We start from the raw sequence: 11,774 nt of genomic DNA, 5'->3' as shown, positions 1-11,774 counted from the left end.
ACTCTCTCTGCCCCTGCCTGGCTAAGGAGCTGGTTCCTATTGGAGGAGGTTGTTGCTTGGCCAAGATGATGAGAACCTGTTGTTGCACACCGAGGGGTTCCCAGCATGGGTCTTTCTCCTGCCTGAGCACCCAAACACGTCCCAGACCTCAGCAGAGGGTCACAAAGCACCAACCTGTGAAAGCTGGGCTGGTGGAGAAAGCATCACTACGTGGAGAAGATGGGGGCTGGCTGGATGCTGGAAATTGCTGTGAGCCTGATGGTGGGAAGCAGGCTGCTGGATTCCTTGGAAGCAGGTTAAAATAACACCAACAGGGAGAAATGGGAACAAAAGTGGCTGGGAATACCAGGTCCTGGAATTTCTCTGGATATTGAAGGCTTCAGTGAAAGGAAGACAGATTGGCCGATGTCCCATGGGAATCAGGGATTCATCGCTGGTAATCTTTTTTTCCTAAAGAAGACCTGGAAGAGCAGGAGCAACTCACTGAAGTGGCTGCTCAGGTGGAAGTCAGGCAGTGGCCGCTTCAAACTGCGATGGAAAAGTGACCAGGAGTGAACAGTGATCCCAGGGTCAGCGGGGGTCTGTGCTGTGCATGAGCACAGCTGCAGTCTGAGCCCCCCCACGGGCTGTGTGTCTTGTCTCTTCCCATCACTTTACACCTTCAAAACACTTGTGACTTTGCCCTGCACCGAGGCAAGTTCATGGGCACCTGAACCGTGGGTGGGATGTTAGAGCTGAGCGAGATGGGAGGCAGGAAGATGGAGAGGAGCCATGGGACGCAATGCTTCCTGGGCCCTCTGCCGCCCAGCACCAGGATCATCTCTGCACCAAGGCAAGTAACCAAGGCAGGGCTTCAGTCTCCATCACCCACCTCCCTCTGGGACCCTACTTGGGATGGATTTTGCTGAAAATCACTGCAATTTGTTTTTACTTAGGATTCCTGTGCCTTGCAGTCAGTCAGTCCCTCTCTAGGCAGCGAGTCTTACCTAAAGAAGGGATCCAGGACCCTCTGAAGGTCCTCGCTTGCAGTCAGTTTACAACATTTCTTCTTCCAGCAGTAAATCCTGCTGCTGTCAAGCAGGTCCTGAGGGGCTGAGGCAGGTGCTGGGCTGTGGAGAGGTCTGTGAAGTACAGGGGGATACTCAGTGCTGCAAGGGGATGTTGAGGGTCATGGGAAGTATGCTCAGGGCTGCAAAGGGGACCACGGGGAGGTTGCTTGGGCAGTGAGGAGGATGCTGAAGGTGGCAAGGAGGATGCTCAAGGATGCTCAGGGGTGCTCAGGGCTGCGGGGGGATGCTCGGGGCTGCGGGGGGATGCTCAGGGATACAGGAAGAATGCTCAGGGATGCAGGAGGGATGCTCAGGGACGCAGGGGGGATGCTCGGGGCTTCAGAGGGGATGCTCGAGGCTGCGGGAGGATGCTCGAGGCTGCGGAGGGAAGGCTCAGGAATGCAGGGGGGATGCTCTGGGCTTCGGGGGATGCTCAGGGATACAGGGGGATGCTCGGGGCTGCGGGGGGATGCTCGGGGCTGAGGGAGGGATGCTCAAGAACGGGAGGGATGCTCGGGGCTGTAGAGAGGATGCTGGAGGGTTGCAAGGGGAAGGCGGGGGCCAGCAGGAGGCGGCAGGTAGGAGGTGCGGAGGGCCGGGGGCTGCCGGGGCGGAGCCGCGGGGGCCCCTCCCGACGGCCGTTATAAACCGGCGGGGAACGGGCGCGGGGCAGCGATCGCTGGGGCGCCCGGGGCCGGGGTGCGCCCTGTCCGCACCCTGCCCGGCGGAATGGCGAGGGGGCAGCTCTCAGGGAGTGCCTGGGGGGCCCTGGTGCTGCTAGGGCTGATGCTCCCGGCGGCACCGGCGGGCGCCTGGTACAAACACGTCGCCAGCCCTCGGTACCACACGGTGGGACGCGCCTCGGGTCTGCTCATGGGCGTCCGCCGCTCCCCGTACCTCTGGCGCCGGGAGCTGCCGGCCGAGCTCCCGCGACGCCCCCCGGTACCGGCCGCTGCCCCGCAGCTGCCCCCGGGCCGCCCCGCCGGGGAGAGCGCACCGCCCGCCCCGCCGCCTCTCGGACCCGGCGCCGGCCGCCTCCTGCAGCGCCTGCTCCGGCGGGGATGGGGCTGGGGCGGCCCCCGCCCGGCCCCCGCCCGGGCCCCGCCAGGCTCAGGTAACCCCGGTCCTAACGGGAGGGCGGGGGGCGGCGGGGACGGGCACCGAAGGTTGCTTTTGAGGGCAGCCACTGCCCGGAGTGCGGGCGTCCTGGGGCGCTGCGGCTGCGGCACCCCGGGGTGCTGCGGGCGGTTCACCGGGTAACGGGGGTGCGCGGAGCCTTGGAGGGGCTTCACCAGTTAACTGGGGGTGCACGGAGCCTTGGAGGGGATTCAACACGTAAGTTGGGGTGCGCAGAGGCTTGGAGAGGGTTCACTAAAAGTAAATGGGTGTGCATGGAGCCTTGGAGGGGGTTCAGCAGCTAACTGGGGAGCACGGAACCTTAGAGGAAGTAATGGAGTGCATGGAGCCTTGGAGAGGGGTTAACAGGTAACTGGGGGTGCACAGAGCCATGGAGGGGGTGCACCAGGTATCTGGGTGTGCACGAAGCCTTGGAGGGGGTCATCAAGTAAATGGGGGTGCATGGATCCTTGGATGGGGTTCAGCAGGTATCTGAGGGTGCACAGAGCCTTTGAAGGGGTTCAGCAGGTAAATGGGGTGCACGGAGCCTTAAAGGGATGTCACCAGGTATGTGGGGTTGCACGGAGCTATAGAAGGGGTTCACCAAGTAACGGGGTGTGCAGGGAGCTATAGAGGGGGTTCAATACATAACTGGGGTGCACGGAGCTATGGAGGGAGTTCACCAGGTAACTGAGGGTGCACAGGACCTTTGAGGGTGTTCAGCAAGTAACTGAGGACTCATGGAGCCTTGCTGCAGTCTCCCATCCTGCAGGCAGTGGGGTTTTGGGGTGCTCCAAGCACGGAGCTGGGCTGCCCTGATGTGAGGTGCTCCCAGTGTGACCCCCCTAGCACCCAGCTCCCTGTGAGGCTCAGCTGAGCTCTGAGGGGCTGCTTGTGCCTGGCTCCAGACAGTCAATTTCTTGCCTTTTATGTAAAGCTGGAGCCAACATCCAGCTAAAATCCACTGAGGCTTTTAGCCATTGGATCAGCCCCTGAAGCATGTGGCTGTATTCCTCATTCCTTCATTTTCTGGAGGAAATCTGGGATTAGGATCTTTCTGGGACAGCCCATACAGGAAAGCTCAGCCCTGTGTTACGTCTGCGCCAGTTCCATTGCCTGGCTGTGTGCCAGCAAAGCATCCCTGGTACCACGCTGAGGCTCCAGACCTGCATCCATGCACACACCCTTTGATTTCACAGCCTAGTTCCCATGGGATCCTCCAAGCCCTGTATTTAGGTGTCTGCATGGGTTTCATCTGCATGGTCATAATCATCACAGGTTGGATCTGAGCCCATGGAAGAGAATACTGGATGAATATCGTGGATGCATCACTGGTTTAAGCACTGTACAGAGCAAAACCGTGGTCCCACTTGGGGAGGGCAGTGGTGCACAGTTGGATGCTCAGGTGAGGCTCCAAAATAACCCATCCCCTCTTCTCTTCCAGCTTCTCCCCCTTGAAGACATGGCTCTGATCTGCTGAAGGGGCTCGACAGAGATCCTGCAAGCACCAGAGGAGCATCAACTGCCCGCGGTGGAAATTGCTCACCCTGCCTGGTGAGGAAGAGTCTCATCGGTGGGTGTCCTGGTACTCTGACCTCTCTGACACCATACAGACAATGGCATTCCAAACCGACCCTGGTTTTTCATGGCTGCTGCCCAGACGCAGTGGTAAATTCATGTTGTTTTCAGGTCAACCCATGCTCTGAACTTGGGGAGAAATAAACAGGGAACAGAGTTTATTTTTGTTGATTTTTTTTTTTTTAGCTTTCTGGCCTAGCTGGTTTACAGTCTGACACAACCATGTCCCTTTGCTTCCTAGGAACCTGCCCTCATTAAATGAGAATTGATCAAAAGAAACTTTGCCTTCCTTGTGCTTTTGTGTTGTGGGGTTTCTCAAAGCAAAACCTGGTTCAGACACTTCAGCAGACGGGTCACTCCCAGATTTTTCTGACATGATTTAACTCCTTGACACAGTTTCTTCTGCAGCTTTACAGTAAATCCCTTTTACTGCCCGTATGGGAGTTTCTGCCAGGCCAAGTGTCAATTAAGATGACAGAGGTAGAATCTTTCCCGGACTGGGCTGCACAACAGCTCTGTGAGTTCTTTGCTGCTCAAGTTCTTTATTCGCCTGCTTAGAATTTAACGTCTCCACTGATGAAAAATAAATGTTATTCCCCATTAAAGTCGGGAGAAGCATCAGGGCCAGGCAGGAGCACATGGCGCTGGAGTGGATGGGATCTGAGCCCAAAAGAAAACTGAGGTTTGGAGGGGCTGAGCCCTGCTCCTGTGAATTGCTGAGCTCTCACCCGCTGGCGCTGGCAGAGTTTGCAGGAAATCTGGCAAAAAGAGATGTTTCCACCCTTCTTGTATGAGCTGCCTGCTCCTGCCAAGCCTCTGTGGCTGACCGTGGAGCTGGGACAGTGGGGTTTGTGCTGCCTTTGGTTTGGATCTGAAAGGAAACCCCCTCATGGTGCTCATTAGGAAGTGGGGTGCACACTGAGCCCTGCCTGCTGCTGCCCCTTGAGGGGCTGTATCAGCCCCCACCAGGTCTCAGGGTGTATTTCAGGTGCTATAACATGTGAAAGATAATTCTCTCCCAGCTGATTCCCAACTGTTTTTTCCTCCATGGCCTCTTTCCTTCCCCCCTCCATGGTTTTCTAATTTCTGCTCTTCATCAGTGCAGTGCTTGGATGGGTCAAATGAGCCGCGATTGCCAGTAACCCATTAGGCAGCTGCACTTGAGCAGGGCTGTACCTGTCCCAGTGCCAATGAGCCTGTGGAGTGGCCACTGAGGCAAAGTGCCCTTCTTGATGGAGGTAAGTGATAAATGAGGTAGAAAAGGTAAAGTGGGATGCACAGAGAGGGGATGAAGGGTGGTATGATGAGAGATGAGGCTCAAGTGTGCACTTTCACCCTCATCTGTTGGAAAGAGATGCTTCTATGTGCAATTACTGGGGCAAGGCAGCCAGACACTCAGTTAACCACAAGCCCTTCACTTCTCACCTTATAAAATAATGTTTCCTGTTGCTGTTAGGAGCATGAGCTGACTCCCCCGTGGGGTTGTAAGATGATCTCCTCTGTGCTCCCAGCTCTCCAGAGAGGTCTGGGCTTTCCCTGGAGATCAACAAGCCCCGTAAGGAGGAAAGCTTAGGGTAGTGTTTAATTATCCCTCCTGCCTTGGGCAGGACCCAACAATCCCTGATGGATGTTCATCTCATCCCTTCTAAAAGAGAGGTCCTGGGGGAGATGCTGACTTTCCCACAGTCTGCCTCCTGCCCCTCTCGCTCTGGAGCTGCATGTCCAGACTCACAACTTGGACCACGGGGACACCATGGATGCTCCAAGATAAAAAGCAACCTCAGTGGTTCCTGGGGAGGATGCTGGTCTCTGCGCACCATAGGCTGGGTTTGCAGCCAAGAGCAAAGAGGGGGGACAAAAGCTTTTAGGGGAGCATGGACAGGCCGAGAACCACAGCAGCATGTTAGGATCCTGGCCCTGGTGCCCCCTGATCCCCACGGGGCAGCTTTGTGAGGGGTAACTGCAGCCAAGGAGATTGATTCCCAGCACCTCTTTGGGCTTCGGAAGACATGGCAGGGCTCAGAAACCACCATATGACAGTGGGACACATCACCCCTTCCCTCCTACCGCGTTCCGCCAGGTCCCTGAGGCTGTGGAGTTGTGGGCAGGGTGCAGGGAATGCCAGGAGTGGGTGACTTTGCCGTTCCATCCTGTGGCCACACTGATGGCAGGGGATGGAGAGGGCTGGGGAGCCGCAGCAGGGGTGAGGATGAGCCCGGCCACAATGCCCCCGTCTCTATGCCCTTACAGAGCAGGAAACTGCTCCCATAGGAGCCCCTTTGTCTTCACAGCCTCAGCCAAGACCACAGGCCTGGGAGGGGATGGAAGCGGGAGGGGTGGAAGCTCTGAGCTGAAGCCTGTCCTGCTGCTCCATCTCAGGATTAGGGCAGTCCAGGAATGCGGCTGCTCCCGAGCTCTGGGTCCTAGCACAGCATACATGGGGTTTGGACCTGGATCCAGCTGCTGGTCCAGGTCCATCCCTGAGGTGTACCCTGGGATCTCTGCAGACCCAGCTCCACTCTCTGGAGCGGGGGCTGGCTGGCACAGGGAAGCTTTCCTGGATGGAGTGCGCCATCACCCAGCCTGCCGTGCCAGGAGGTGCAGTTTGTTCTAGTGCAAGAGGAATCCCAGGGGCTGCGTCGGCAGGAAGACGTCCCACCCCAACCCGGCCCAAGCCCAGGGCAGCTCCCTTTCCTTCCCAGCTCCCCGGCCTCTCCCAAGGGAGCAGCAGCATCCACCGGGCACGGCGGGACAGGGGGCTTTGGGGAGGGCAGGAACCGGCAGCCCCGGGGGAGCTGGGGTGAGCTCACACAGGGGCTGGCCCATGAACACACACAATGACTGCAGAGCCCCTGCGTGTACCAGGAGGAAGAAAACTCCCCAAGGAATTTCCTCCTCTGTCGGCTCTGCCCAGGAGCTGTTCCTCGCCTCGCCGGGATGCAGGATGCTGGGGCTGAGCTGGGCTAGGTTGAGTGGCTGGGAATGGAGAACCCTTGGGCAGAGCTGAGTACCCCGGATAGTCCTGGTGCAGAACCCCAGGCTGGAGGACCCAGTGCTGAAGGTCTGCCAGGGGTCTCATCCTGTCTCACTGGGTTGTCCACAGCTTCACACTGACACCACCCAGGGGAATTGAGGGAGGCTGGTGATAAGGGGCAGGAGCTGCAGAGAACAGGAGATAATGGTATCTCTGTGCCTGCTGCCTTGCCTGCTTCCAAGATGTCCAGGGTGCTGATAAGGTGACAGTGGCTTAGAGACACAGAGATCTCCTGGCTGCACAGCCCGGGGCTGTTCCTGGGGTGCCTGAGGGGAGACACTGGGTTGGGACCCTTTGTGTGTCCCACACTCCCACCCATGAGCCCCTTGTGCTGCTGTGACTGGGCTGGAAGAGGAGGTTTCCCATCTCCATCCACTTCTAGCCCTGCAAAACCCTCTTAATGTGCTTCTCCTGCTCCTCACTCAGGCCACCACCTCCCTGGGGCTCAGGTCCAGCTCCCATGTCTGGTGGCATCGCTCTGCTGCTCTTCTGGCAGGGCAGGAGGTGGCCGTGGTGCAGCCTGGCGGGCTGGGTGCTGGCAGGGACCTCAAGGGTGCATTCCTGCCTGGGGAGGTCCCTTCTGCCACGATGGCACTTCCGCAGACGTGCTCTGCCACCAACCTCTCCTAGGGATGGGTGCTGCTGGGAAGGGGTGCTTGGAGGATGGGTGCTCCCAGGGACAGGGCACCCCAGAGCCAGCCGCAGGGCTCCGTGCTTCTCTTACATCCGTGTCCTTGCTGTGGCAGGCACCGTGGCACTGGCACCGCCTGGCATCCGGCTCAGGAAATGGGCTGTGCCAGCACCAGCCTCTCCAGCAGCAAATCCTTCTGCAGTCCCGTATCCATGTGGTTTTCCCATAGGTGCCAGAGCCATGTCAGCTCTTCCAGGGGAGAATGGAGGTCAGTGTGGGGGACATGGTGGGTGCAGAGCAGGGTGGTTTGCACAGCACCGGGATGTGGGAGCAGCATCATTGCTTCCACACTTATCCATGGATGTGGGAGAGCTCAGGTCCCCTGAAGCTTGGTACCTATAGCACTGCATCTGCTTGCAAACAAGAAGGAACCTGCCAGGTTGTGCAAGAGGGATGTCCCAGCTCTCAGCAGCGAAACTGAACTTTCTGGACTTTCACAAGCCACAAAGCGTACAATTAATCCTCCTAATGATCAGTTCTCCTTCCACCCCCAGAAATCTAACCTGGAGAACGTTTACAGCTCAATAGTGCCACACACAGAGGCTCTGAGAAAATGAGACCCTGCTTTTTATGAGCTCTCCTCTCATTCCCTGTTCCTCTGGCAGCACAGATAAATCACTGGCCTTTCCCTGCTCCATGTGAGCTGCTGCTCACAGCGCCCGGCAGCCCCATGCTGGGTGATGGTGAAAGGAGGGAGGAATGAGCTCGGCCACATCCATGCAGGTGGAAAGCCCAAGACTTCATTATCAGTGATCAGAGCTAATTGCTCCAGTAGCAGCAGCTTCCTGTGGTGTCTGGCAGTCCCATCAGACACCCCCAATGATGAGGGTACCAAAGAAAGGAGAGGTTTTCCCTTTGGGCCATCATCTGCCAAAGAGGAGACATGTTTTCAACATGTTCTCAAGGGCAGATCTGGTGGCTTCTCCCTTTCTCCCTTCCCGGGATGCAGGCCGCTGCCTTGGGCTTGTCCTGCTTGGGGATGGGAGCTCCGCCAAAGGGAGGGCAAGGAAAAGGCGCTGCCGGACACTCCTCCCTTCGGCTTTCGTGAGACACCGTTTCCACCTCAGCCATGGGAGATGCTTGTCCTCCCGCTCAGCCTCCTCCTCCCTGCTCCATACCTGGCTTTCCACCATGGAGCTGGGGATCACTGAACTGGTCAATGCCAGGCTTCACATCACAGGAGACCTTGGCCACCTTCTGCCTTGGGGTGGAGGAAGGCCTGGGTCCCTGTGCCCAAGCTGAGGGCACAGCACAGCTCCCAAATTAGTGGGATCACAAAATAAACGCTCCGGTTTAGGCTCCCAAAGTGTGAGGCCAGCAGCAGGAAGGCAGAATTCCTGTGCTGGGTCGGGCTGTACTCAGTTCCATACATGTCCCTGCAGGAGGGGACCTGATGGTGGCTCAGTCTGGGGTCCTGATGCCCTTGGGAGTGAAGGCTGGGATGCCCTTGGATGTGGACAGGGATGCTTGGGCATTTCCGCTGGGTTATGTCCTCTTGCCAGGCACGTAACACTTGGTATCTGACCCTCCTGTATTCCTCTGGGAGGAATAGATGTTTTCTGGGGGAGAAGTGCCTTTTAGGGACACTAAAGTTGGAAAAAATGCATAAATCCCGGCCACACTTGAGAAAATGCCTGTGCTCCAATAAACCCCAGCCCATTTTCACCTTTTTGAAACGATCTTTTCTCCCTTTTCTCAATTTGCCATTTAAAAAGACATTCCAAAGGGTTAAAATATTCCGACCACCCAAAGGATTTTCTCCCCCATTGTTTTTATTGCACTGAATAAAGAGAAAAGGGGTTTTTTGTTGAAACCAACTTGACACAACCCCTCCTCCTCCCCCCTGCCCGGGCTTTGCTCTGGTCATTGAGTGGAAAAATCAATTACTCGCACTCCTCCAGCGCGATAAAAGGCTCTGGGACTCCACAAAGAGGCTCAAGGGAGCACTTGTGTTCTACAGCAATAAAACAGGCCCCGAGCTTCCCATCTCTCCGGTTTCCTCCGGTGTCACCCAGGATCTTGTGCCGGCATTGGAGCTTCTGCAGCAAAGGGGCCTCGGCACAAAGGCAGCCGGTGTCGTCCTTCTCTCCTGGGATGCAACACCCAAATAGCACATTCCCTATGGGAATGAGGGTGGGCAGGGTTGCTGGAGGGGAATAATGCCATTCTTTTCCTCTAAGACACACCACCAAGCATCTTTTAGTTTCGAGCATCATTCCTTTGAAGAGTGATTTTACATCTAACTGCAGTGAAGTCTTTATTCAGCAGACAATAAATTAAGTGAATCAATATTCACTTCTGGAGTCTTTTCTTTGCCGTCTCAAGCTGTGTTTGCTTCAGCTCTGTAAAGACCAGGTAGGAAAGCGGTTGAGGAAAGAGAAATACCAGAGGAGGGTGAGGAACCTGTGACGCAGGAACGCGGTGCCCAGCGCTGTGAGAACTGATCCAGGTCATTTCCTCCTTGTAAAAGATTTCAAGGAAATGAAGACCAGGAATGCAGAAGGGTGAATGAAGATGGTTTCACCCAAACAAGCTCATGCCAGGTGAAACCTGGACAGCCTCTCCCAGGGGCACCCGCGATGGAGCAGGAACCTTTCCCTGTCAGGAAGGTCTGGGTTTGGGCCAGCAGAGCTGCCCATTGATGACCACCATCCCCGGTCTGGGGCTTGGCGGGACACAGAACATTTTGGAGCTCATTCATGTCAAGCTATGGAGTGCATCAGCCCATGAGCTCCAGCGAGTGCCAGTCTGGCCAGCTCAGTGGAGACATCCCACCAGGACCTCTGTATCTCACCCTGGTCACAGGCTGGGGCTGGGTGGGCAGAGGAGCCTCTGGGCTCCATCCTCCCTGCTCTGGACCAGGGGATCCCAGCACACCCCATCAGCTCAGGATGACCTCTGGATGTATTCACAGCCTCTGCTCCAGGCCCTGTTCCCCACAGCCTCCCCTCCATGGTCCCGTGTCCGGGGGAGCTGCGCTGACCCGGGGATGCTGATCCCCGGCTCCGGTACCCCGAGGATGCACACTTTGGGGGTCCCAGCTCAGCGGCTCCGTGCCCGGCAGCAGTCCCGGGACTGGCGGGCTCCAGCCGGTGCCCGCGGGGCTGTCACCGCCTGGGGGCTCTGCACTGCACCGGGAGCCCGGGAACGGGGACCGAAGCAGGAGCTGAGCCCACGGAGCCCGGGTGGCTCCGAACCGTGAGTGCGGGAGGCCTCGATCAGCCCCGGGGACACCAGCGGCACCGGGGCTGCATCGGCTCCGTCTGCCCGGTGCCGGCCCCAGTGTCAGTCCCGATCCCGGTGCTGTTCCGGTGTCGGTGCCGATCCCGGTCCCGACTCCGCCCGCCCCGTCCCCCTCCCGTCCCCGTCCCCGTTCCTCGCAGCGGCTCCGCCTCGGCTCCGCCCGCCCCATCCCCGTCCCCTGCCCGTCCCCGCCCGCCGCGCTCCCGGCGTCGCGGGGCAGCGCGCAGCATGGCCGCGGTGCGCAGCGCCCCAGCTCCGGCCCCGGCCCCAGCCCCGGCTCCGGCTGCAGCCCCGGCCCCGGCTCCGGCCCCGTCCCGCCCCTCCGCGCCCGCCCCGGGGCGCGCATAAAAGCGGCCCCGCGGCCGCCCACCCGTGCCCGCCCTCCCGCTGCCGCCGCCGCCGCCGGGCCATGGCCAAGGACCAGCTGAAGCCGCGGCTGTGCCGCATGCTGAAGGGGGAGAGCGGTTACGGCTTCCACCTGCACGGCGAGAAGGGCAAGAGCGGGCAGTTCATCCGCAAAGTGGAGCCCGGTTCGCCCGCCGAGGCGGCGGGGCTGCGCGCTGGGGACCGCGTCGTCGAGGTGAACGGGCTCAACGTGGAGCAGGAGACGCACCACCAGGTACGGGCAAGAGACCGCGGTACCCCCGGGGTGAGAGCCCCGGCTATGAACCAACATCCCCGGCTTTCCTCTGCCCTGCTCCAGCCACCACCGGGTGTTCATAGAGGGGTGGTTTGCACCCAAAATAGCTGTGTTGGAGCATCCTCGGGGGGATGGTGCTGGTGGAGCGGGGTGGGTGCTCCCCAAAATCGAGGCATGGGCTGCAAAGGACGGGGCTTTTGTGTGCCTGGGACCCCTGGTTCCCAGGAGAATGGCTGCACGGTGTGGTCTGTCTCGCTGCTGTTGTGTAAAGGTGGGAAAGCCGAAGGTGTTTTGGTGTGGGCAGGGCACTGCTGTGTTATGCAATCTCTGGTGGAAAGGAATGGGGAGACTTGGGCTTTATTTCCAGCTCTTGGCCACTTTGGGTGAGCTGCTCCTGCTTACACAGCCCTGAGTGTAGAAAGA

The 11,774-nt window shown here is 58.6% G+C and overlaps 2 protein-coding genes across 3 annotated transcripts in view; both read left to right on the top strand.

Annotated features, from left to right (window-relative positions):
* Positions 1–1,778: 1,778 nt before the first annotated feature.
* NPW (neuropeptide W) lies at positions 1,779–3,623 on the top strand (the record flags this gene model as incomplete). The annotated part of the gene is made up of 2 exons (XM_080619578.1): positions 1,779–2,163; positions 3,610–3,623. 2 exons carry the CDS (start codon positions 1,779–1,781, stop codon positions 3,621–3,623), a joined length of 399 nt encoding a protein of 132 aa, XP_080475704.1.
* A 7,270-nt stretch (positions 3,624–10,893) lies between these two features.
* The window catches only part of NHERF2 (NHERF family PDZ scaffold protein 2), a 32,393-nt gene continuing 31,512 nt past the window's right edge, over positions 10,894–11,774 (top strand). Inside the window, exon 1 of one of the 2 annotated variants that reach the window (XM_080618547.1) lies at positions 10,894–11,330. In XM_080618547.1, coding sequence (XP_080474673.1) covers positions 11,121–11,330 — 210 coding nt within the window. In that variant the 5' untranslated portion in view covers positions 10,894–11,120. The remainder of the gene's footprint in view (positions 11,331–11,774) is intronic. The other variant, XM_080618546.1, reaches the window with a different exon arrangement.

The sequence above is a fragment of the Psittacula echo genome (assembly GCF_963264785.1).
Source record: "Psittacula echo genome assembly, chromosome: 5".
NCBI lineage: Eukaryota > Metazoa > Chordata > Aves > Psittaciformes > Psittacidae > Psittacula > Psittacula echo.
Note: the sequence above shows the minus strand (reverse complement) of the source record. Positions and strands in the feature narration are given on the sequence as shown.